Source organism: Vipera berus (genome assembly GCF_964194415.1).
Source record: "Vipera berus genome assembly, chromosome: 5".
Classification (NCBI taxonomy): Eukaryota; Metazoa; Chordata; class Lepidosauria; order Squamata; family Viperidae; genus Vipera; species Vipera berus.
In genome coordinates, this window is record NC_138207.1 from 64751514 (window position 1) to 64777975 (window position 26462).

The window sequence follows — 26462 nt, forward strand, 5'->3', positions numbered from 1 at the left end:
AATAGGCACAGTTTGGTTAGATCTTAGATAATCTGAAACCAGTTTTGCTTTGTAAAAGATGCACTGAATATTTTGTACATCTTACAAAAAAGTTAGGACATATTGCCCTAACTTCACATTTATATTTTTCAAAATACATTATTTGCTTTATCTTGTTGTAGTAGCTTTACACCTTTTTCTAGACTTTGGGGAATATTATAGGCAGAACTTGAAATCTGCATTCATAAATGATAAATTCTATGCTTCGCCAGGATTTGTGTGGATTTGCAAATATGTAATTAGTCTGTTTATTCAGGCACATAGAAATAGTGAATTGTACTTTCACTTACTTTGAAGTAGCCTTCTAAAATCTACCTGGTTGCTCGGTAGCCATCTTCTTTCACTTTTTACATTTCCATATCTCTTAGAACTGTTCTGTATTTAGCAGAGCAGACATAAATGGAATGAAGATGACTAGGGATTAGTTAATTATACAATTATACCCCAATCAATATACACCTACAAAAGTAGATTTATGTAATTGATTGCATTACTATATAACTGTAGTAATTGCAGAATATTGTATAATGTTTCTTTTATCTCTTGTATTGTAGTCTCAAAAGCAGAATCTTGACATTAGTAGAGAAGCAAAATTTGCTGCAACACCTTCATTTGCATTATTTGTAAATCTGAAAAATGTTGTTTGCAAAATTGGAGAAGATGCTGAAGTCCTTATGTCTTTGTATGATCCTTTGGAATCCAAGCTTATAAGGTCAGTGATTTAATATCAAAGCCATAAAATAGATTTTGTGTAATATATGTTAACATGGAAAAGACAAAGAGGCTATCTGGGAACCTCTGCTGTTAGTCATTAGCCACAAATTGTCTGTAGAAATTTCCTAAATCATCTTGTCTCCATGAAAGGTTATAGTGTTAATTACCATTTATATAGTTTGTGGCATTATTGGAACATTGTGATCCTGTTGTGCTATTTTACTACAAGAAGAAGAAAAAGACAAATACCGGTAACTTTTCTTGTGGAGTTCCCAGTTTGTTTAATATGAGGCATAAAAATGTTAAAAGGTTTAGAACTTTTATAATAGATATTCAGTATCCTTTGCTTTTGCATTTCCATATAGTAGCTTCACACAAAAGAATAAAATCCATCAAACAAAATCTTCTATGGATTCTTTTTCTGAAAGAGATGGATGTTTTCTCATCCTAGAACAGAATGAGAATGATAATAGTCAACATCACAGGTCTGCTTTGAGATCAGACAGGATGAAAGCTATGAAACAAATGATACATTACAAATATAAATGATTATTAAAATAGGTATAATGCTTTCTGTTTACAATCTGTATTTTAGAAATAAGCTGACACATCACTAGAAAATGAATTTGAGAAGGTTGTTTTGAATTTATTTTGTTTAAACATAGCATGTTGCTAATCTCTTTGCTGGAGCATTATGGTGAAAGAAAATGAGGCTCTTTGCACTCCGAGAGCATTTTTATTCAATAACAATCAGAAGAAAAAACTTACTTTGTCTTTATTTCCATTTTTTATTTAGATCTCAGATATTTGTGTTCTTGCATGTGTCTGTCTATCTATCATTTATATCAGACACATCAAACTCGTGACGTCGTGCGATGTATCGGAGTTTTTCCCCCATTTCCGGCAATCGGGTGGGCGCGGTTTTGTTGCGACGCGTCCGGCCTGCGGGCCGGCAGTTTGACACCCCTGATCTATATCATCTATCTGTGTATGTTAGTCTGCCAATCTATCTATCTATCTATCTATCTATCTACCTACCTATCTATCTATCTATCTATCTATCAATCAAATAAATTTTTTATACATTTTTACTTTATTAATTGTAAACTACCAAGAGTTATTGGGCAACCTATAAATTGTGCAAATAAATAAATCTGGTTTGCATCAGACTCTGAATAACTCCCTGTGTTTGTTTAAATATAATGTTAACATATTTTAATGTAAAACTGCTTTTTGCTTTCATAATGATTTTATTTTTATTTACATAGTGAGAATTATCTGGTGAGATGGTCAAGTTCTGGTCTACCTAAAGACATTGATAAATTACATAATCTTCGAGCGGTCTTTACGGTAAATATTATTTTTATATTTGTGATACTTACTTTATCCTCTTGCTTCAGTATTTTCCATGTTGTACCAGAATATGTATTTTGCTTACAAAGAGCCTTAGGTTAATATTTGGTAGCTCTAGAAAGGGGAAGAGTCCATTAAATATTATGGAGCTGGGCCTTTCATTCTGGCACTATAGCATAAATTAAAAGAAAGCCAAAAGTAGAAAATTTCAAAGACCGAGATAGCTAGGAATATTGGGTCCAAATGTATCCGTTCTTAATAAAGCTAGAAGCTTTGGTAAATATGACATAAATGATAAAAAGATAGACAAATGGTTTGATGGTAGAAAAAACCTTCTATTCCTGCAAGTGTTATTTCCAGTTTCTCTGCATATGTACAATCATTAGCCCTGGGTGGAGTTTTCATGCTTTTTCAGGACTGGGGATGTATTTGGAGAAGACTGTCTTAAGCAGATGTGCCTCATAAGCTTTGTTTACTCTTTGTTAATGCATTTAAAATCTACATGGATTTCCCTATGGTGTCATTAAAATAACATTTTCCCATCCTCTCTCCAAAATAAACAAATCTGAATCCTTTTCACAGTTGGAGGGAAAATAGCCTTTTAATCTAGCAAAATTATTCAAGATTCTATATAGCTTTTAAGTGGTCCAAGTAAATATATCCCTTAACTGTCCTTATGAACATTTGGCTGTGTAAAAAGGGATTGTCAAAATGAAGAAATGACAGGCTAAATAGTAAAACTTCAGTATGAATTGTAAAATAGCTGTGAGAGAGAATTTTGTAAAGAAAAAAATAATCACATTTCTAGGACCTTGGCAGCAGTAAAGACCGGAAAAGAGAGAAGATCAGTTTTGTGTGTCAGATAGTACGAGTTGGCAGAATGGAACAAAGAGAGAACAACACAAGGAAACTAACTTCTGGGTTACGGCGACCTTTTGGTGTAGCAGGTAATCCATTCTTATATACAGTACATTGTCAAAATGTTTTGCAAATAATAGCAGCTGCTGGGGATTGAGGTGATCTGACCTACCTACAATCTTTTTGTAACATATTTTTTTGCATACAGGAAGTCCTGGACTTTTGATAGCAATTGGGACTGACATTTCCATCACAAAGTCGCGGTTCTAAACTACGACCGCATTGCTTAGTGATGGCAGTCCCTGCACTTTCAGTTGCCATTATTAACTGGATCACACAGTCGTTAGACAAGGACAATTCCTATTATCTTCCCACAACCAAAGTCAGTGGAAAAGTTGGCAAGAGGTTGCAAATTCCTGACCTGCAGGTAGTAAAAGGTTGCAGGATGGGGGAGGAAGGGAGGATGTTGTGAGAATTGCTGCATGGATTGAAGAGGTGATGCTAGGGAGTGTGCAAGAGGTGCTACATGGGTCAGGAAGGTGCATAAGGGTGCGAGGGTATGCGTGAGAGCTGCGGCACAGTGGGTGCACGGGGATCCAAGGGGGTGCACAAGAGGCCAGCGCAATGTGAGCACAGTATGACTTGCTATCCAACAGGAACCTACAGTAAATGGCAGTGGGGAGACCAGTTAGCTCAATTCATTGGGCCCAGTAGCTTCTTCCCTTCCTCCCATAAGGAAAACTTTGAGGTAGACTTTTAGGGAACCAAACTGTGGCCTTTGCTGTTGGACAGAAGACTGTGGCCAAATCCTCTGTTTCCAGAGTAGAGTGTCATGGCAATGGGGCTCACTCTGGCTCAGCCCGTTGTTCTTTTCTTTAGGATAATAGAAAAGATGTAAGGACATTTCAAGAGCCCTTGGATAAGGCACCTGCCTATCTTACGAAACACAACTGTGGTTTTCTTTTCCTGGCTTTCGCTGATTCCTATCAATTTTAATGTTTTAAGTTTAAAAAATATTTTGTATAGTTATAGTTATAGATATGGATGTAGATGTTGATACAGATATATTCATTGGTTAATGCCCTTAAATACCCAATATTACTTCTGAAAGACTCCACCTTGTTTTACTGATACGAGTGAAGCAAGTTTGTCTTTGAACAGAGTAACATTTCTTGCTATAAAATAATTCCAAGTGGTCTGTTATCGTCAGTGTTTGCCACACTTTTCCATTATAACTTAATCCTTAAGGATGCTTGTTTCTCTTTGAATTCAGTGATGGATATAACTGACATAATTAATGGGAAAGTAGATGATGAAGACAAGCAGCACTTCATTCCATTTCAACCGTAAGTGCAAATTAATACAGAAAAGTAATCAGGACTGATAGCCAGAATCGATGGGTTATGATTGTTTGTTAAAAATAAACACTCAAGGTTTTGAAAACGGGAAGAATAAAAAGCTAAAGGGACAGGACAGTTTTGGAAGAAAAAATGGTTTACTTAAGAACTAACCTATGTGATCCCTTCCCAAAGAATTAAATAGCCAGCTCTGATTTTGCTTTGTAAAGTTAAGATAATTTCAGCGTTCCTATAGGAACTGTAGTCCTGTATTGTGAAATAAGTTTGTGAATATATTTTCTATTTAGCTTTACAGTTAAAAATCTTGAATTGTTAGTACCATTCGTGGATAAGAATCAGAGATGCGGATACTGGAATATTAATAGTTTCAAATATGTACAGTTCATTTTAGAACTGTTTTGCTTTGTTTCAATAAAATGAGATCTGTGCATAAAATATTTGGACTAAGATAAAAGCTTGAATACAAGATTTAAAATATACTATAAATCAAGATCCATGAATGTGAATTGTTTAGATCTTGTAGCAGACGTTAGAGAACAGTGATCCTCAGGGTATGGCAAAATTTATTTATTAAATCTATTTATCAATGTTTTAAAACTGGAATACAGTCTAGGCTCTGTGACTAGTGGCTAATGATAGTGATTGAGCAGAAGAGCATCATTTGTTCCATACGCTGATTGTGGAATGTGTTTGCATTTTTTCTTTTATATATGCAAACATAAATTTATATAAAAATTATATAATAAATATAAACAAATGAACATTACTTGAGTGCATCTATAATAGCATGTGTTGCTTAAATAAAAAGAAAATCAAATAGTGTAAATCAGTATAAATCATGGCAAATTTAAAACTTATCAACTTCAATTCCCAGAGTTCCCCAGCCAACTCTGTGAATTGAAGTCCACAGATCTTAAATTTGCCAAAGTTGGACACTCCTGGTATAAAATGAAAATCTCAATGAGAGAATAAAATTGGGCTTGAGATAAATGAAACAAACCTCCACTTGCTTAATTAATAGTTTCTTGGTGATATATTCTCAAAGGATACCTATAGTATTATTTTGTGTTATATTATGAATTGTCTGTTTATATATTTTTAAAAGCATGCAGGTTAAAAATGAAATGAGGTACTTCATGGATCTGAGAAATTTTTGAAATAAAATATTTTCCATTCATGTTTTATAGCTTTCTTTTTTTATGTATTACGCTCAATTAAATCATTCTTTTATCAAGAATGAGTTATATACAATTTATGAAGACTTTCCTGTTATTTATTTTGTATTGGATCTTTCTTGTGTTACTTGGTATTTTTCTTTCCATGTGTTGGATTTTGGGTGCCAGTGAAATAATATAACAGCTGTCAGTAAGCATGGGGCCAAATTGCTCTGGGGTGGTAGATGACATTTTTATAAATACTAGATTTCATTTGTTAACTTCAGTATTTTCATCCTTTCCATCATGTAGCAAAATTGTTTCATGGATTTTCTTGATTGTTTCCAACCCCACTAAGCTACTTTTATTTGTAGTAGCTTTCTGCTTTTTGTTATTTGTCATTAGAATTGTAGTCAATTCATTTCATCCCTCAAACTGGGCTTTACTGGCCCATGGGGTGGTATGTTTTACATTTTGGTGTTGTTATTTTACATGTAACTTTTTTCAGGCTTTCCATCTCTATTCTACATACCTCTATGATAAATCTGGATTGTGTTTTTTTCTGAAATCATAAATTCATTTCTCCTTATTAGTTTCCTGATTGATTATCTTTCTGTGTCTTCCTTTTTTTTCCTTTGTCTTGTGCTGACTAACAAATACTCTTTGTCACCTGTGTGATACTTTCTGTCATGTCTTTGTTCTATGACTTCTGGTTTTCTGCCCCTTCCATCTTTGTTACCTTTTGGTGTTGGTCGTCATGTGCATTCTCCAGGCTAGCATTGGATAACACCATTCGACACAAGCAGTTGAACATATCATCCCGTTTTTCACCCAGGGTGGCAGGGGAGAATGATTTCCTTCAGACTGTAATAAACAAAGTGATTGCTGCTAAAGAAGTTAATCATAAGGGTCAAGGTAGGTATTTTCCTTCCCTTAAGTTGTTAGCATTAGCAACGATTAGGAAAGTAATCGATTTTGTACTAAAACTATTGAGTGGTTCTTAACGTGGGAAAGTGTTCTTGTTTCTGATTTGCTATTCTTTTGCTTCATGAAGAATGACAGTCATTCTGAAGCCATGTTTTAAAACAAGCATTTATCATTTTTGCATCTTTCACTGACATGTAAATCATTCATCATCTTATTAATGTACTTTTCAATTTTTTACTGTAAAAAAATCTTAATTTGAGATCATGGTTAGTTGACTGTATCAAAAATAATAAATCTATCTGAGCTTTATATTTAAGATGCTATATGCTTTTTGTTATTCAGTTTATTATTTAGCGCTGCCTTAATAAAAAAATTGGACATGGATGTAGAAACCCTTTTCAAGATACTTTAGAAATAGCTGCCTGCTTCTTGTAAAAGTTATTTAAAAGTTTATTAAAAAGATTCTTTTTGTTTTTGTCTTAAAGATTGTTTTTAAGAAAACAAAAGGATTATGTTAATTTTTCTGTGTATCAGTGCCGCAATTTGTTAACTTGTAAAATAAACTAAGTACGGATTATTATTTTTTTAAAAAAGTGGTGAAATAATTTTATAAGGTCATATTGTCCAGTTATCAAAATAAAGCCAAATAGTTGTGGTTAGTGGATGAACACACAAAAACTCATTTATTCGCCATTATTCTGCAAACGGGTACAGTATCATAACTATTTTAAAAGGTCACCATATGTATAGAGCAAACACAAACTCTGCCAAAATGAGCCCCTGCCCTCTTTAAAATTAGATAATTTTAATATTAATTAAATAAGGCTCTTTTGGGGTTGGCTGCCACAAAATTGTAATCTTTACTGTGCAGAAAAAAATATATACCCACTCCTTATAGATTAAAAAAATGAGTGGTGTGGTGGCCTAGTGGTGAAGATGCTCACCTCCCACTCGGAAGGTTGAGGGTTCAATCCTAGGTAGCGGCAAATGTTTCTCTCCAGGGGCACAAAGAAAATATCTGCTAACAATACCACGTGGCATCAGGAAGGGCATCCGGCCAAATGAACGCTCAACTCCATCCAGTCACCCTGGCTCTTTCCCGAATTAAGGGATTAGAGGGTGATTAAAAAAAGGGGGAGATTGAATACGGACATTTGATCAATATTTTGTAGCACCACCTTTATGTTAGAAATGCTGTTAGTTTTAGAATCTTAGTCTGAATTGTTCATAAATATTGAAAATATTTGTGTACATATATCTAAACAGCTATCCTTAAATAATTACTACAGTTTTACTCATTTCATTGGCCCCGGGTATTGTTATTATAAGGTTTATTTATATTGCATAGTCTGTGTTGAGTTATTTTGATTACTTTTTCTCTACATAATGATCACATTTTTCAAATATGGCATTGGTTTCTCCGTTCTACATTAATATGGATGATGGAAGATACAGGGTTGTCAAACAAGAGGAAGCAGTTCTTTCTGTAATATGTAGTTCATCAAAATTAGGATAGTCCCAGCTTAGAAAACAGATTTAAATGAGATAACAAATAAAAGTAGGTATTACCGTAGTTATGTTGTCTGAAATCTGTGTTTTCATTCAGGAGAACTATATCTCTGGTTTAATAAAGAAAGAAATAGCAGTCAAATATGGAATGGCTTTATTTAACTACTTAAAATAAATACAGGTAGTCCTCAACTCACGACCATTCATTCAGTGACCATTTGAAATTACAAAGGCACTGAAAAAAGTGATTTATGATTGGTTTTCACACTTACATTGTTGTAGCATCCCCACGATAATGTAATCAAAATTCAATTAATAGTATTTATGACAGTTACACTGTCCTGGACTCATGTGATCACTATTTTTAACCTTCTGAGCCAGCTTCGGACAAGTAAAGTCAATGGGAAAGCCAGATTTGCTTAATGACTACATGATTTACTTAACTACTGCAGTGATTTGCTTAACAAGTGTGGGTGAAAGGTTGTAAAATGGGACACGTCACTTAACAACTGTCTTACTTAGCAATGGAAACTTTGGGTTTAATTGTTCTAAATTGAGAAGTACCTTTAGATACTTCTTTCTCTGAATTCTGCTTTTATTCTTACATATTATTTTTTTTAAAAAACCCAATGCGTTAGACTGTATGTGAAACCCTCAGTTTATGAAATAATATTTTGTACTAAATTCTACAGGTCTGTGGGTGACACTGAAACTTCTTCCAGGAGACATACATCAGATACGAAAAGAATTTCCTCACTTAGTTGATAGAACCACAGCTGTGGCACGGAAAATGGGCTTTCCAGAAATTATTATGCCTGGTAAGGTTATACAATGATAAAATTAAAGATGTTGGTATAACATAGGCATACGCTAAGCCATGAAGTTGTATTAAATAGTATTTGGAGAAATTAAAAGTTGTTTGTTGTCAAAAATATGAAATCTAGAATTATTTCAACTCTATTTGGATGATTTAACATAAAAAAAGATCTAGTTAAGTTCTGTCTATCTTTTCTTTGAGGTAAAAGGCATAACTCAGTATCTGTATTTGTTTATGAATGTGCTGCATCAATAGGAATCAGTTGTCATGCATAGCAGGCCTTCACTTATTCACAGAGCAAATAATTCTTTAGAAGAGCCATGATGGCGTGTGGTTAGAATGCAGTATTGCAGACTAATTTTGCTGACTGCCAGCAGTTCAGTCCTGACCAGCTCAAAGTTGACTCAGCCTTCCAGCCTTCCGAGGTCGGTAAAGTGAGGACCCAGATTGTTGGGGGCAATATGCTGACTCTATAAACTGCTTAGAGAGTGCTGTAAATCACTGTGAAGGGGTATATAAGTCTAATTGCTATTGCTATTGTTGTACGTGGACTGCAAATTATGAGTTATTCTTAAAATGTTTTTTTCTGTTAGATGATAGCCTTGAAAGTTACTGTACATTCAACAGTCTAAAACACAAACTCAGAGAAAGATAAATAAGTGCTGCTATTCTAGCACACATTCTCTGTAAATGTAGTATTGAAATTATTATAGCGTAGAGGAAAGTGTAAGAAAAAAACACATAACAAACATAAGCCATCATAATTCTTAAAATTTGTTTTCTGCTTTTGTAGGATACTGGCTAATCATAAAATATTAAATCAGTGAATTGTTGTTCTCTTTTGTTTCCAGGTGATGTCCGTAATGATATTTATGTAACATTAGTTCAAGGAGACTTTGACAAAGGCAGCAAAACTACAGCAAAGAATGTAGAGGTTACAGTGTCTGTTTATGATGAAGATGGAAAAAAATTAGAGGTATTTTTGTGGAAAATTGATACCTGAATTTGGATTAGTTCAAAATGATGTGTTTGATTATTCAGATACTTATTAAATCATGGATAAATATTTTTAAAGCATGAATCCCCCTCCTTTCTCTCTTACACATTTACCGGATAATTTAATGGCACACTTTTTCCGATGCTGCCATTTATTTCAAGAATAATAGTTTTACAACTGGAATCCAGAAACTCAGAATCTTGTGAAATTGCATTACATTATTTGATTTCCCTAATAGGTGTAATTATAATTGTCTTTATCGTCAGTGGTATTCTCTGTTCTTTGTCAGCTTTAAAGATAACTATAGATGACTACAAAGGAGCTTCACAAACCTATTTGATTTTCTTCAAGTACTGCAGTATTAGAAAAACAAGCTCCCTTCATTCTTTTCCTCATTAACAAAGTATATGGTAGTTAAAGATGAACAATATTCCCGAGTTCTTAAGAGTATTTTTCAGCATTATGGCCACAATCAAATCATTGTTACTGTATTTACGACATTTGGCGGGGTCAAAAAAATATCTGAGTATCAGTTCCACTGAAAGCATTTGAATGTGTAAGAAAGCATTTCAGGTAGTCCTTGATTACAACCACAGCCAACACCACAGTTTCCATTGCTAAATAAAGGAGTCGTTAAGTTTTGAGTCATGCCTGATTTTACGATTTCTCTGGTTACGGTTGTTAAGCAAATCACTGCAATTGTTAAGTGAACCTTGTGATTGTTAAGTGAGTCTGGCTTCTCTCATTGACTGCTTATCAGAAGCCAGCTGGGGAAGGTGACAAATGCAGATCACATGACCCCCCAGGACACTGCAACTGTCCTCAATACATGCGGTTGCTCAGTGCAAGGACCAGCTGTAGGTCACTTTTTTTCCAGTCCTGTTGCAACTTTGAATGGTTGCTAAAGAAACGGCTGTACATCAAGGATGACCTGTGTAAATATGCATATTATTGCTGTTACATATTTTTAAGATTTCACTTCCCTGTATTACAAAAACGTTTTCTGCATGCTTTTTCTATGCTATTACATCTGAATGTAAAAGCTAATTTTTTATTTTGATTGTCTCTTTAAGTATAATAATATTTTCTTACACCCTAAACTGCTGTTTTGACTTCTGCTTTGTTTCCTTGTTTTCAGAATGTGATATTTCCTGGGGCCGGAGATGAAGCTCTTTCAGAATATAAATCTGTTATATATTACCAAGTAAAGCAACCCCGCTGGTTTGAAACTATAAAGGTATACTTGGCATTAAATTTTTTAAAAGAAATGTATAAGAGAGATTTTTTAAAAGAAATGTATAAGAGAGATACAGAACCTCTTGGTATCCATGCCAGAATAATCTTTCTGTGTTGCTAAGGACTAGTATAGATGAAGTCCTTGACCGATACACATTCTCTCTGTCTCTTTCTCTGTATATCTTCCAGTCAAGGCAGCTTGGATATCCTTGTTCTTACTTTTCTTGTATTAGGTAGCAGAACTATTGTTCTGCTTTGTCCTTGTTTCCTAAACATGTTTTCCCCCTTAACAACAACAATCCTTTCTGGTAGATCGGGCTGAGAGAAGTGACTGGCCAAAAGTGAGCTTGCCTGCTTGAGGTGGGACCTCAACCTAAGAATTTATCCCAAGAAAATCAGATTATTTGTTATCCATCTGATTTTACTATCAATTTGGTAGGGGGTTCAGTTAAGATTCTGTTGTATCACTTGTTAACAATTATTTTAGCCAAAGGTGCCAGGGATTAAACTTTCTGTATGTAAAGCATGTGGCCTGTCTCTAATTAATATCTTTCCTGAGTTTTAACAGTAATAAAAAGGCTACTTAGAGAAGATCATCTGGCATAGTGTTTCATTAACATGAATTTTAGTTTACCAAGCTGTATTAAATAATATTTAATGCCTATCTTTGATAATATGCCAATAAAGTCAGTATTTCCATTCTTCTCATGTTGCTTTCACCTTGTAAGGAGTGGGACACGCTTATATTCAACAAAGTTGGGACAGAGTTCTTCACATTTTCAAAGAAAATCAAATAGCCTTGTTTTGAGAAGAAGCAGATATGAAGTAGGATTTTTTTTCCAAATTGGAAATACATAAGAAATAAAAAAATCAGTTTGCAGATAGTCCATGACTTACAGCCACAATTGAAACCAAAATTTGTTGCTAAGTGAAACATTTGATAATTGAGTTTTGCCCCATTTTTACAAACTTTCTTGCCACAGTTGTTATAAGTGAATCACTGCAGATGTTAAGTTAATAATGTAGTTGTTAACTGAATCTAGCTTTCCCATTGACTTTGCTTGTCAGAAGGTTGCAAAAGGTCATCTCATGACCCCGTGGCACTGGAACCATCATAAATATGAGTCAGCTGCCAAGGATCTGAATTTTAATTTCATGACCATGGGGATGCTGCAACGGTCATAACGGTCATAAGTCACTTTTTTCAGTGCTGTTGTAACTTTGAATGGTCACTAAATGAATTCCTGTAAATCAAATACGACCTGTATTTTAGCCACAAAATTTCCATATTCATTACAGGTACTCCTCGACTTACAACAGCTCGTTTAATAACCGTTCAAAGTTACAACAGCACTGAAAAAAGTAACATGACCGTTTTCACACTTACAACTGTTGTGGCATTCCCATGGTCATGTGATCAAAATTCAGACTCTTGGCAATTGACTCATATATATGACGGTTGCAGTGTTCTGGGGTCATGTGATCCCCTTTTGCGAACTTCTGACAAGCAAAGTCAATGGGAAAGCCAGATTCACTTAATAACCATGTTACTAATTTAACAACTGCAATGATTCACTTAACAACTGCGGAAGGAAAAGTCGCAAAATGGGGCAAAACTTGCTGAACAAGTGTCTCACTTAGCAATATAAATTTTGGCTCAATTGTGGTTGTAATTCAAGGACTACCTGTGTAGCTTTGTGTATCATCTAATGCAGACATGTCAAACTCGCAACATCACGTGACTGTGCAATGTATCGGGACGGTTTTCCCATTGGGGGTGTGCATGGCTTCCTCATGACGCATCCGGCCCATGGGCTGGCAGCTTGACACCCCTGATCTAATGGATTGTTTTTAAATGATCAGTGATCTGTTGCAACTTGACTGAGAAAGACAGATAGTTTCCATTTTTGGACTGTCACTGTGACCAATTTGCAAGACACTTTGATCACATCCATCAAAACCTAGCTTTCAGAATTAGTTCAATACATGTAGTGTAGATGTGCAGAGCATTGTCTGATTCAATTATGTTGGATGAGTTTCAGTTGCTGAAATCAAAGTATGTTGAAAAGATGCTTGGTCAGGCTTGGCCAAACATTTTCATCTTTGACATTTTTAGTTTACTATATTTAATGCAGAGAAACCTAATCGGAAGCTAAAGAAAAAACAACGCTGCTCTTGTCACTCACAAGTCCAGAAATATTTGGATACAACTGATTGTCTTGAACCCCATTCAGCCCAGTTGCAAGTCTGATTTTGAAAGTGAAATTACTCTTGTTTTTCTAGTGTAATAATCTGCTCTAAGGGAAGATGCAATCATTTTGAGTCTCTGAGACTTTTTCTCCATCCCCAAGACTAAGAACAGCATACACTTTGCATGCATCTGATAGGGTGGGCTGAGATCCACAAACCTTATGAGACAACTCTTTTAGGATGCCATAAGATTATTAATTTTAGATCTCTCAGGAGCTTTTAGCACCTTCCACTATCATGTGCTTTCCTACATAGGCTGTTTTAGTTACAATGTGAAGGCTCTATACCACAGTGATTTTTTCTCCACCTTGGTTGGCTATTTTAGAAAGTGATACTTGGAGATTATTACCTTGCTCTGTGGTAATTATGGAAGGAGATTCCAAATATGAAATATATCGTGATTTTTTAAAAAAATCTAGAGGAAGCCACTGGAAAGATTTATCAATGGATTTGGGATGAAGTATCACCAAAATTCACAAGACTTCCACCTTTAACTTTCTTTTAACCTTCCTTCTTACCTGACACAGCAAGGCAGCCAACTATCTTAAGCACTGCTTTTTCCGGGTAGGGAAATACATGTGGATTAATAAAATGAGATTGATTCCAGATACGTCTGTGTTTACCTCTCCAGTTACGTGGTGATTGTGTCATTTCACAACAGTTTGCTCTTTCCCCAAAAGTGTTTGTTGAATAGCTTGGAATATACTTGTTTTCAACAAAGTCAGGTACTTAGATCTTACTTTGCATCAGGTACTTAGATCTGGTATCTTACTCCTTGGACTATTGCAGGGAGGAAGGGATGGCTTTGAAATTGGTTCAAAAACTTCAGCTAGATCAAAATAGAGTGGTTAGGCTACTGACAGAGAACGGCTGATATGAGCCTATTATGTCAGTGTTTTGCTGTGTTTTTTGACTGTGAGTCAGCTTCTAGGTGTAATTTGGAGAGAATAGTGCTTAAGGCCAGGCTGTCTGAAAGAGGTATCACCTACCTTGTTTACTATTGGGATGATAGAATTTGCACTTGAAGTGCTTCTCTAGATACTTCTGCTGAATGAGAAATAATGCGTAGCTTTCAGAAAAAGGCCTTTTCTAATAGTCAGGTCCAAGCTATTCAGTAATTTTCCTATAGGGGGGAAGACTTGTGGTATTTTCTGCATCATAATAAAGACTTTTTTTATTTTGCCAAATTGAGGAATTACTTTGATGATCTACAGTGTAGGTATTTTGTAAATACTATTACTACTGCTACATCTATGCAGTTGCTATTCCCTAGGCATTGGTTTAATATAATGTATTGCTAAAAACAATACCGTGCTTCTATATTGACTTACCTTTTAATGGGTTGTATAGAGAATTTCTGTAATATAATATGCTTAATTTTTTTTTGCCCAAGATGGCGACAGTTGTTTTCTGAGCTCCGTGCTCTCCGCAATGGGCCCCAAATGGGATATTTGGGAAGCCCAACCATGGCGTAGTGACCCAACTGAGGGTTGGAGATGCTAGCAGCAGCTGGGCGCCGCTTTCAGTGGTGCGGAGGCTCTCCTCTCCCCCTCAAAAATCTTTCCGGCCTGAAGATCGGCCGAGGCCTGGCTGTACCGTTTGAACTGCTGCTGACATTCCAGGCGCTTTGCATTGCAGAGACAGCAATAGTGGGCGGTTTCCTGGAGCGGCGTGGAGACCTGGCCGTCTGAACTGCTGCCGGATGCTTTCTTAGACCACAGAGATGTAATCAGCAGACGGGTGCCGTTTTTTTAACAGCTTAGAGGCTGCCTTTTTCTTCCAGAAGGCCTGCCAGCCTGAAGATCGTTGGAGGCGTGGCCTTGCCGTTTGAATTGCTGCTGGGCACTTTTCTGCAACTCGGAGATATGAAAAGCGGGTGGGCGCCATTTTCAACGGCGCGGAGATTCCCTTCTCGATGGCTTGTGAACTCTCCGTGGCATGGCCTTCGTACTTTGCTTGGTTGGGAGGGGCCTGGTTTGAGCCCCCTAGATTGGCTGACTTACACTGTCTTGATATGCAAGACTGTCTCCTTAACGCCCGGTTGGTTGGAGAAGGGCAGAATACGAACATTTGTCCCTGCCGCTATGGCTTCCCATTGCCAGTCCGGCATGGTCCCGGGATCAGTCCGCGGTGAGAGGGCGGTCTGGATTGGTCATCAACCACCCACTGATGTGAGAGATCAGTGGGACAGGTTTTTCCCGGTACTTTGGGCTCAGTCCATCATAGGTGGGTTCCCTCAGTGGCGGTGAGAGAGCCGCTGTGGTTGCTCTGCCTGGCTGACTCGGGTAAGAGCCGAGTTGAACTGAATTGGTGGACTGAGATATATTCTGGCCTTAATTTAACATCATTATTGTCATCTATCCATTTGGTTATATTGCCCTATGCGGGTTTTTTTATTATACTATGGCCCGTATTCAGTACTCTAGCACGGACTTATTTGCTCTCAGGGGGGCTCCTTCCTGGATACGACCTGTTGCCATGTCCCTTTCTTCCCTTAAGGATGGGCCCAATTGTTGGGACCCCGAGAGGTGGTTGGGCTTAGGTAGGGGCCTCTGCTATAAACTGGTATGTTTTTTAGCCAATCATTTTAAAGGGTTAGGGAGGGGAGGGAATCGGGCTGTGTTTCTCCAGCTGGCTGTCAGTCTGGGCCTATAACGGTTCCCGGTGAGATGGGGTTGGGGGCATGGACTTTTGGTTCTGTTAGTACTGGGGTGGGGTTGCAAATCCCCACGACGATGGGGAATGGCAGCAGGTGGTTACGCAGAGGGCCGTATCAACATCTGGGATCACGCCCCTGCAGTCTTCGAGCGGTGGCGTGCTCCGACCCTCCGGTTGGCCCCCTTTTATCCGGGATTGATGGGGATCAGGACCCTGGGCTCAGGCTTGTGTATTTTAATGCCAGATCTGTTGCGAACAAGGCTCCCCTCATCCGTGATCTGATCGAGGAGGAACACGCGGATCTGGCATGCATCACAGAGACCTGGTTGGGCCCAGAGGGCGGTGTCCCTCTGATTCAGTTGTGCCCTCCGGGTTTCTGTGTACTACACCAGCCGCGGGCTCAGGGCAGGGGCGGTGGGGTGGCGGTGGTTATGTCCGAGGGAGACCACTGTTGTACAGATAGGCGGGAGTGAGTCCCTCCTCTTGAGATGTGGCCCTCAGGCTCAGTTGGGCCTGTTGCTAACATACCTGGCGCCCAGCTGTGTGGCAACAGCCCTGCCTGAGCTGCTTGACACTCTCTCAGGGTTGACGGTGGAGTTCCCCAGACTCATTGTTCTGGGTGACTTCAACCTGCCTTCTCTGGGAGTATCGTCAGAGTTAGCTCGGGAGTTCATGGCCTCCATGATGGCCATGGACCTGACTCAAGTAATTCAGGGTCTGACTCATGGGAGGGGTCACACTCTCGACCTGTTTTTCTTATCTAGACAATTGTTGGATGATCTGGGAGGGGGCTTACCAACTATTGTCCCCCTGTCATGGTCCGATCATTATCTCCTGCGGCTGGTCTTCCGCTATGTCACCCCCTGCTGCTGGGCTGCGGAACCGACCAGGTGGTTCCACCCCAGGCGCCTAATGGACCCTGATCGGTTCCAGATGGCGCTTGGGTCTGTTCCTATCTCCCTCACTGACAGCTCGGCCGACACCTTAGTGGATGCCTGGGAAAGGGCTGCCACTGAGGCGCTCAACCGTGTTGTCCCCTTGCGACCCCTAACCCGACGCAGATCCCGGTGGGCTCCATGGTTTTCTTCAGAGCTCCGGGAGATGAAACGTCAGAGATGGGGTCTAGAGTGCTGTTGGAGATCCAGCCGATCTGAGCCTGACCGATTGTGACTAAGAGCCTTTACAAGGTCTTATCTCACTGCAATGAGGACGGCGAAGTCTAATTACTTCGCTACCCTCATCGCGTCCGCAGATAATCGCCCAGCTGCCCTGTTTCAGGTTACTCGCTCCCTCCTTCATCGGGAGGAGAGGGAGGATCCCTTACAGGGACAGGCCAAGGAGTTCAGTCGTCATCTTGCGGATAAAATTGCTCAGATTCGGGCCGGCTTGGACTCTAACTGGACAGAATCTGACAGGGAGGATTCGAGTGGTCTTGAAAGTGTTATCTGGACTGAGTTCGATCCTATGACCCCCGATGAGGTGGACAGGATCATGAGGAGGCGGAGCTCTACCACCTGTTTATTGGACCCGTGCCCCTCCTGGCTGGTTTATGCAGCCTGGGAGAAGACACGAGGCTGGTTCCAGGCAGTAATAACTGCTTCTTTGAGCAAGGGTGTTTTCCCTTCTGCCTTGAAAGAGGCAGTGGTGAGGCCCCTCCTCAAGAAGCCAACCCTAGACACGGCGATTTTGAATAGCTATCGTCCTGTCTCCAACCTTCGCTTTTTGGCAAAGGTTGTTGAGAGTGTAGTAGCGCATCAGCTTCTTCTGTTCTGGAGGAAACTGATCATCTCAACCCGTACCAATCGGGTTTCAGACCTGGGCATAGCACAGAGACAGCATTGGTCGCACTGATGAATGATCTCTGGCGGGCTCGGGACAGGGGTTGTTCCTCTGTCCTAGTCCTATTAGACCTTTCAGCAGCTTTTGATACCATCGACCATGGTATCCTACTGCGGCGTCTCAGGGGGCTGGGAGTGGGAGGCACCGTTTTACGGTGGTTCTCCTCCTACCTCCTGGGCCGCTCGCAGTCGGTGTTGACAGGAGGACAGAGGTCCACCCCGAGATCTCTCATTTGTGGAGTCCCTCAGGGGTCGGTCCTCTCTCCCCTCCTGTTCAACATCTACATGAAGCCGCTGGGTGAGCTCATTCATGGTTTCGGGGTGGGGTATCACCAGTACGCTGATGATACCCAACTTTTTCTTTCCACCCCGACCCAACCCAGTGATGCCCTCACCGTGATGTCCCATTGCCTGGAGGCGGTCCGGGTTTGGATGGGGAGAAACAGGCTTCGTCTCAATCCTGACAAGACTGAGTGGCTGTTCATACCGGCATCTCGGGCTGACCAGCCTTCTCCATCATTAACAATAGGGGATGAGGTATTACCCCCCGTTGATAGGGCTCGCAACTTGGGAGTCCTCCTGGATTCACGGCTCAGTTTGGAAGATCATATAGGAGCCGTGACCAGGGGGGCTTTTGCCCAGATTCGCCTGGTGCGCCAGTTGCGTCTCTATCTGGACCGAGATGCTCTACGTACAGTCACCCATGCGCTCGTGACCTCCCGGTTAGACTACTGCAATGCCCTCTACATGGGGCTGCCCTTGAGGACCACCCGAAGGCTTCAACTGGTGCAGAATTCAGCCGCGCGAGTTTTGATGGGAGCTTCCCGATACTCCCATGTAACACCTCTTCTCCGTGAGCTACATTGGCTTCCGGTTGCCCACCGGGTGAGATTCAAGGTGCTGGTAATGACCTATAAAGCCCTAAATGGCTTGGGTCCGGACTATCTAAGGGAACACCTGCTGCCGGCATCATCTTCCCATCGTCCTGTGCATCCCCACAGGGAGGGTCTTCTCAGGGTACCGCCGGTTAATGAATGCCGGCGGGTTATTCCCAGGGGAAGGGCGTTCTCTGTGGGTGTGCTGCCCTATGGAACCAACTACTTAGGACTGCCCCCGACCTTCGCTCATTTCGCCAGGACCTGAAAACCTGGCTCTTCGATCTGTTTGGTCCAGACTGTGGGGTTGTTAATTTAACTGGGTTTTAGATTTACTCTTGGGGCTTGAATTTAATTTAATTGTTTTAATTGTTTTTAATTTTTTGTATTCATGGTTTTAACTGCCCTGTAAACCGCCCTGAGTCCTACGGGAATAGGGCAGTATACAAATCCAATAAAATAAATAAATAAATAAATTGTTAAAATATCAAGAATAACATGGTAGCAGTAGTTCTTTGTTGTGAAATTTTTGGGAGATTAATATCACCGTATTTTCTGGCGTATAAGATGACTTTTTAACCCATGAAAATCTTCTCAAAAGTCAGGGGTCGTCTTATACGCCGGGTGCTGAAACTTTAAGGACAGGGCTAGCTGGAAAACCTGGAGTGGATCTCCCATTTAGTCTGCGCAGGGAAAGCGGGACCAATTGGAGTAGAAGCTGCAGTCTGTGATTTTTTACAGGCTGGGGTCTGGGCATCTTTCCTTCTAAAGTTGAAAAGCAGCTGTAGTCTATCCCAACTTGAAAGGCAGGTGGGGAATGCCGCAGCCAGAGCAGCTGCTTAGCTCTAAGGGCACATTTGACTCAGGAACTGGGCGGGCTGGCTGGAAAACCTGGAGCGGATCTCCCATTTGGTCTTTTTTTTTTTAATCCCATTTATATCCGGCCCTTCTCCGAAGACTCAGGGCTGCTTACAATTTAAAGCACAAATCAATGTGCTTAGCAATAGCCTTCATTCTATGTATATGCCTGCTTATTAGGGCTTCTCCCCCCCAGCAGCATTATTACAAAGTCAGCTTATTGCCCCCAACAATCTGGGTCCTTATTTTACCTACCTCGGAAGGATGGAAGGCTGAGTCAACCTTGAGCCTGGTGGGATGCGAACCTGCAATAATTGCAGGCAGCTGGTGTTACTTAAGGCTCTGCGCAGGGAATTAGGAAAAGTTTAATCCACTTGCACTGTTTTATGTTTACATGTTTGATGACAAACAGCCTTATGTTTATAGACAGTTTTCCTACTAAGTACCTGCATGTATAATAATAATAATAATAATAATAATAATAATAATAATAATAATAATAATAATAATAATAATAATAATAATAATTTGGAAGGGACCTTGGAGGTCATCTAGTCCAACCCCTTGCTAAGGCAGGAAACCCTATACCATTTCAGACAAATGGCTGTCCAGTCTCTTCTTAAAAACTTCCAGTGTTGGAGCATTCACCACTTCTGGAGGCAGTTTGTTCCACTGATTAATTGTTTTAACTGTCAGGAAATTTTTCCTTAGTTCTAGGTTGCTTCTCTCCTTGACTAGTTTCCATCCATTGCTTCTTGTCCTGCTTTCGAGTGCTTTGGAGAATAGCTTGGCTCCCTCTTCTTTGTGGCAGCCCCTGAGATATTGGAACACTGCTATCATGTCACCCCTCACCCTTCTCTTCATTAAAGTGCACATACCCAATTCCAGCAACTGTTCCCTATATGTTTTAGCCTCCAGTCCCCCAATCATCTTTGTTGGTAATTTGAATTAAAATTACCATATTAAAATCAAATCTGATGTTTTTAAATTTTTATTTGGTGTGCGTTGGAAGAGGGGTGTCTTATATGGCGAGTATAGCCCAAACCCTATAATTTAACAGGAAATGTAGGGGGTCGTCTTATACGCCGGAAAATACGGTATATGAAGTGACCAAGAGAGTTAAAAGTTGACAGAACATTTGAAAGACTAAACAATGACAGAAAAAACAAAATTGGGAGATCTGATGTTTCTTGATAGCAATAAGATTAAACATCTGGATCATAAATGAAAGCGTGCTTTAACAAAATAAACATTTATTTATTTATTTATTAAATTTTTATACTGCCCTTCTCACGAAGGACTCAAAGAACATCGTTCTTTGTAAGGAAGATGAGCGATCTTCCACTGTCTGGGAAAAAACACAGAACACCAGAATCTCTCCACCTTTTAGCTGTTCTAAATTTTGCTGTTAACAGTATCATTTCACTTTCCTCTGTCACCAGTGATTCAAATACAGAGGGATATTTATTTCATATTTCTGAATTGCAATTTTAGGTATGACTAATTATTGGGCCATAGTAACACAGGAAGATTGAGCCAAAAATGTTTTTATCATATGCTGTATAGAAAAGATATCCAGAGATTCAGTTCATGGGTAAACTATTAACTCTCAGACTTCTTTTATTAAAGTCTGGACTAGGAATAGTTAATCTAAGGAACAAGAAGAGAAATGCTCTCATTAAGAGTATTATTAAAAGAAATGTACTTAAGGTTACATATATAGAGACATATTTTAGGTGGTAAAACTCTTTCAATGTACGAGGTCTAGAAGCTTGTTTTTCTGAAGCAGGGGTCCCTGCTTTGATGATTATAATTCCTTTCAGCGTGCAAAATCTTGCATTAGTTCAGTAAAGGTCTAGTGAATGACATACTGACATAGTGAATTATTCATCTGAGGAGTTCTTGGCAGCTTAATTGTAGCCTAAATGAAAAGTCAGTCTGGGTTGTAGAACAAAAATTATTTAATGTTTTATTCTGCTTTTTGAAAAGAATATTGATTCTGTTTTGAGCATTTAGTTGTTGAACCTCTGGAGAGATAAGTTTTCTTATCAAAGAAGTGTTCCTGCTCTTCCAACTAGTCCAGTGATGGCGAGACCAAGTGCCCAAACTGCAACCCAAAACCCACTTATTTATCGCTGGGTGCCAGGTGGGCATGGCCTACTGGGTGGTTGTGGCTGCGGTGGTCATGGAAGATTGGGTGGGTGTGGCCAAGGTGGGTGTGGTCACCTCACTGTCGCTCGTGGGGAGGGACACCTGTAGGGGGCAGCTGGTTGAAGAGGGACAATTACCATCTCTGAGGCATGGAGCGGGTGCCCACAGGGAGAGCTCTGAGTGCCGCCTCTGGCACCCGTGCCATAGGTTCGCCACCACTGAACTAGTCCTATGGTTTCAAATGCTTCAGTAAATGTTGTTTAAAGCAACATACTTTTGAAAATGTGGTTTTGCTGTTGTCATAACACTTTATAACTTCAAATCTGGAGAAAGGAGAAATGGGCTACTATTAATCAGGAAGGGAAGTTCCCGTGGCAATATTCATTTGCTGGTCCTTTTAAGCAATTAGCTTAAATACTATTAAACACTGTGAGTGTTGAATTGACTGTTACTTTTCTGGATTAGGTAACAGATTTTTAGGGTATTATGCTTGTATGTGTGTTTTGTGTATAATAGCTTGTGCATTTGTGTCTGTGTGTACAAACACAGACACATACAATAGCTGTGTATTTTATATATTGATTGATCAAATTTAGGCACTGCCCATCTCACTCTCAGAACAACTCTGGGTGATATACAATTAAAAAATAATAACATATAAAATATTATATCTCAATAAAATGTTGTATTTCCATAACTTTATCTTTTGTTTTGTCAAGGTTGCAATCCCCATTGAAGATGTAAACCGCAGTCACCTAAGGTTTACATTCCGGCACAGATCATCACAGGATTGTGAGTAATTCACACCACACCCACTGTTATCTTTTTTTAAAGCTAGAGTCTACTTTAAAGAAGAAATTTCTTTCTAATTTGAAGTCCTATTCTTTTGCCCTCTTGTCCTGATGCCTTTTCCTATAGTTTCTTCTTCTTTACACTTATTTAAGTAAAAACAATTAATAATATTGGGTATATGCTTCCTAGAAGCTGGCATTTGGGTATTTAGGACGTTTTTATAGAGAAAATAAATTAACTTGCTTGTATTTTTAATGGGTTGCTGTGATTTTCATTAGTCATGAAGTCTATGGGAAAGCTTGTTAGCATTTTACTTACAAGCCAAGTATTGACTTCACTTGTTAATGTTTCTGTTCGAAGTTGTTACATTTCAGTAAGATAAACTGGTATTTAGCTTGTTTCATGTCTATTATTAATAGAATATGGCTGATTTAACTAATGTTACTGAATTCGCTAAAAATCTAGCTTGAATTTTTATTGTAATATTGGCAGAAAAATCAAAAGTTTTAATTATTAATCTTCAGTGTTTATATTTAGAACTTGTAACGTTTGACATTTTCATAATGGTTAATGCTTATGTAATTAAAGGGTTACTGTTTTGTTGTAAAATTAATCATTGAATGAAAGCAATAATTTTAACAGAAAATGTAACAATTTCACTAATGAAAATGACGTAGTAATTTACTGATATATTTATGACCATTAACTACAAATTATATCAGTAGGAAGCATTTGTATTAAGTTGCAGCAGATAGTGGGTGCCAGAATGATTAGACTTTAGATTATTATATTCCTCATGCTATAGGGTTAGAACTGCTACATTGCTTTCTCATACATCTTTTTAGTTGCCGCTGGGTTGATCAAGGTTGTCCTTCAAATTCTCCTCCTCATTTTTGTTTGCACTGCAATTTGTCTGCCTTCTGGAAAAAGCTGAAGAATTTTCCTGGATTTTTTTCCCCTGCCCTGGTAATATTCTGGTAATGGAAATCAAACTTCATAGCAGAAGTTGATCTTTTGTTCTGCTAAAGTAAAGTTTCAGGTCCTATTCAATGTAAAGGTGATACTGATTCCATAGACACATACCATGGTTGAAGTTTAGAAGATGACAAGAAAGAAGGTTGGGAATAGAAAAATTCTTTATGAAAACAATATACGTAGTCCTTGCTTAGCAACCACTTGTTCACTGACTGTTTGAGATTATGACATTGCTGAATGAATGGCATTTACGTTCGCTTCATAAACATACAGCCATTGCAGTACCCTGGCAGTCAGATGATCAAAATTCCGGCATTGGGCAACCTATCCACATTTATGACTGCAGGGTGCACTTCATTTTCCCCACATATCTCCCCCTATCTCTGCCCTTTTGGCTGCTGGGTACTCTGACGCCTTGCACTCTACCACCTTTGTCATCATGCGCTATGCTGTCTGCTTTGCACCTGCATTGCAAAGGACCAGGCTGGGTGTGCCTCATCAGGTGGGAGGAAGAAGAGGACGGGGGTCATTTTGGACACAGGGGTCTGTGCACGTGCTCCTACCTTGGCAGCAGCCACCCTTGACCCAAATGTGCTTGCAAGGTACCACAGAAGTTACTTGTGCACCCTTCCTACTCTGGCAGCAGCCATCCCCAGCCCAGCTGTGCTATTGCTGTGTGGTTGCTGTCATGTGGACATCTAGCAGGCTTCTTGTGAGCTGCCTAAGAGTTGTGACTTCCTTTTGGTTTCCCTATTTCCTTTGCTTGTAGGAAACTGACAGGAAATTAGGAAGAGGTTCTTGCTCAATGACTGGCTTAATGGCTCTCTGAACAACGATAATGGAGACAGTTCAAAATTGTAATCACTAAGCAATGCAGTCACGTGATGTCTACATAGCCTAGTAATGGAAATCCCAGCCCTAATTGGCATTGATAACAGGATTTACCTGAATGCATATTACTGCAGTAGACAAGCTTGAAAAAAAGAGTAGCTTTCGGTCTTTTAGGGAGAAAGAAACTTGGGGTTTAATCCTACATGTGTGTGTGTGTGTGTGTTTAACATGCATTAAAAAGTGTATGATTTCCTGTGAGTATGCTGTGTTCTAGAGAGAATTATTGAAAGCCTCTGAAGGCTATCTTGACAACACAGAAGAGATTTGGAAATAATAGAGTGGAGAAGCAACTGCAGAATGATGTAGGCTTCTGTAAAATGACTGTGGCACTCCTGATCTGCATGCGAATAGTAACATCTTGCTGTTTATTATCTTTATTACTTGCTTGCTCTTTAATTAACATAAGGTTGTGAGAGGGCAACTTTATAAATTTTATTTATTGATTGATAAATAAATAACATGTAATTTATTACCATAAAATTCTGTTCATTTTAATATGAACATGAATAGTTCCTTAAGATAAAGAATCACTATTTTGAAACTATTATTTCTGATTGAATTATCAGAAATGTAGGATGTCAACATATTCCTTTTTTCTTTTTATAATATTTTATTATTTTTCTATTTTTAAAGATCATAAGCGCTTAGTAAACAGCGTGTTGTCTGAGTTCATTTTTTACTTAATAATACATATTAAATTCCTAATCTCTGCCCCTTTTTTCCGGCCAATGATAAACTACATCTCATATTTGAAATTATTCTGTCTTCTTTTTCTTTATCCTTCAATATTGATCTGTCCATTTCTACACAGTCTGGTGTTTTCTTGATCATCTCTTCTTCAAGTAGTGTTTTTTCATTTTCCCAGCACTAAGCAAATACAGTTCTTACTACTATCAATACATGCAACATTAAGTGTATACTTCCTCATCATATTTTTCTAATATTATACCTTTTAAAAATATTTCCAGTTTATAACATCTTTTCTAGCCAGCTCATATCTTAATTGTAATTGCAATTGAGGCTACCTTATTAAATCAAGGGCAAAAATCCCCTTCCTTCTCGCGTTTGGGGATTTTCTTACTTTTTGGGAATTTGTCTTTTCCAGGGAATCAAAGTAGTAGAGAAAGGATCAGTATTCTCACCCAGTTCCAAGCACGTTGTTTACGATCTGCTAATTAGTGCTTTCTTTCTTCAGTTGTCAGTAGCTTCGGGCTAGCTACAGAAATGCAGCTAGTCTTTCCTCTGTCGGTTTGGAGGGATTTCCTTGGATCAAACTGATTGACTGCCATCTTTCCATGATCAACGAGGCTCCCCTCCTTCTTCATCACCTCTCCGGGGCGACTTTAGACCCCTTTAGGGCCCCCTGGCTGGGCGAAATCAGTCGTGGGGAGCGGAGCCCCACTTTCCCTTGGCTGCATTGCTATGACGCAAACCGGAAGTGTCAACATATTTGTTCATGTATGCATCTAAAAAGATGTTTTCATGAAGAAATAAAACTCTCTGCCTATGAACATTATAATTTACTATTAGACTGTGATGCTAGAATAATTAATAGTAAGAAATTAGTATCTAAAAGGTATATAAAATTCCATGCTGCTACCAATTCATATTTTGGAATGGGAATTACTAACAACGAGTAAATATTTCAGCTTGTATTCATTTGCCAGTAGGGCCAGTGGAGTCTGAACACTTCCTTTTCTCCATCCACTCTTTTTATTCCTATTGTCATTAACAAGGTTTTTGTGAGTTTTCTAACTGACTGCTATGGCCAAAGCTTGTAAGTGATCTTGTGAATAGCTTGTGGGACTGTGCCTGAAGCAGGATGCCTTTGAGGCAAAAGTAAAGGACTATTAACATCTGTTTCTTGGTTTTCTGGGTAATTATGCATGTGGGAAGACTGTGGTGTAGGCTTTGCACATTTGCAGACTCTTAGAATTATAATCAGGACCTGTTGAGATATACTGAGTTTTAAAATAGGCACAGACATAGGAAGGTGGATTTTGTGGATTTTTTTCAATGTGTACAAATAAGCAATAGAATTTTGACCAATGTTTGTATTTTGAAGCACAATATATGGTCAAAAGTACATCCTGTTGATTTTAATAGCATATATTTAATGCTTTCATGCATATGAATATATGTATTATTTCAAAAGTATTCAACACCCAGATAAATATATTTGAATGTTATATCTTTTTGGTTCCAGTATTAT

General features: G+C 38.9%; 1 protein-coding gene across 2 annotated transcripts in view; it reads left to right on the top strand.

Annotated features, from left to right (window-relative positions):
• The window catches only part of DOCK1 (dedicator of cytokinesis 1), a 443954-nt gene that overhangs the window by 71977 nt on the left and 345515 nt on the right, over positions 1 to 26462 (top strand). The window contains exons 8-16 of one of the 2 annotated variants that reach the window (XM_081328492.1): positions 594 to 751; positions 2022 to 2103; positions 2915 to 3053; positions 4238 to 4310; positions 6312 to 6391; positions 8605 to 8730; positions 9581 to 9705; positions 10865 to 10963; positions 22312 to 22384. In XM_081328492.1, coding sequence (XP_081184618.1) covers positions 594 to 751; positions 2022 to 2103; positions 2915 to 3053; positions 4238 to 4310; positions 6312 to 6391; positions 8605 to 8730; positions 9581 to 9705; positions 10865 to 10963; positions 22312 to 22384 — 955 coding nt within the window. Of the gene's footprint in view, positions 1 to 593; positions 752 to 2021; positions 2104 to 2914; positions 3054 to 4237; positions 4311 to 6248; positions 6392 to 8604; positions 8731 to 9580; positions 9706 to 10864; positions 10964 to 22311; positions 22385 to 26462 lie in introns of both variants that reach the window. The other variant, XM_081328491.1, reaches the window with a different exon arrangement.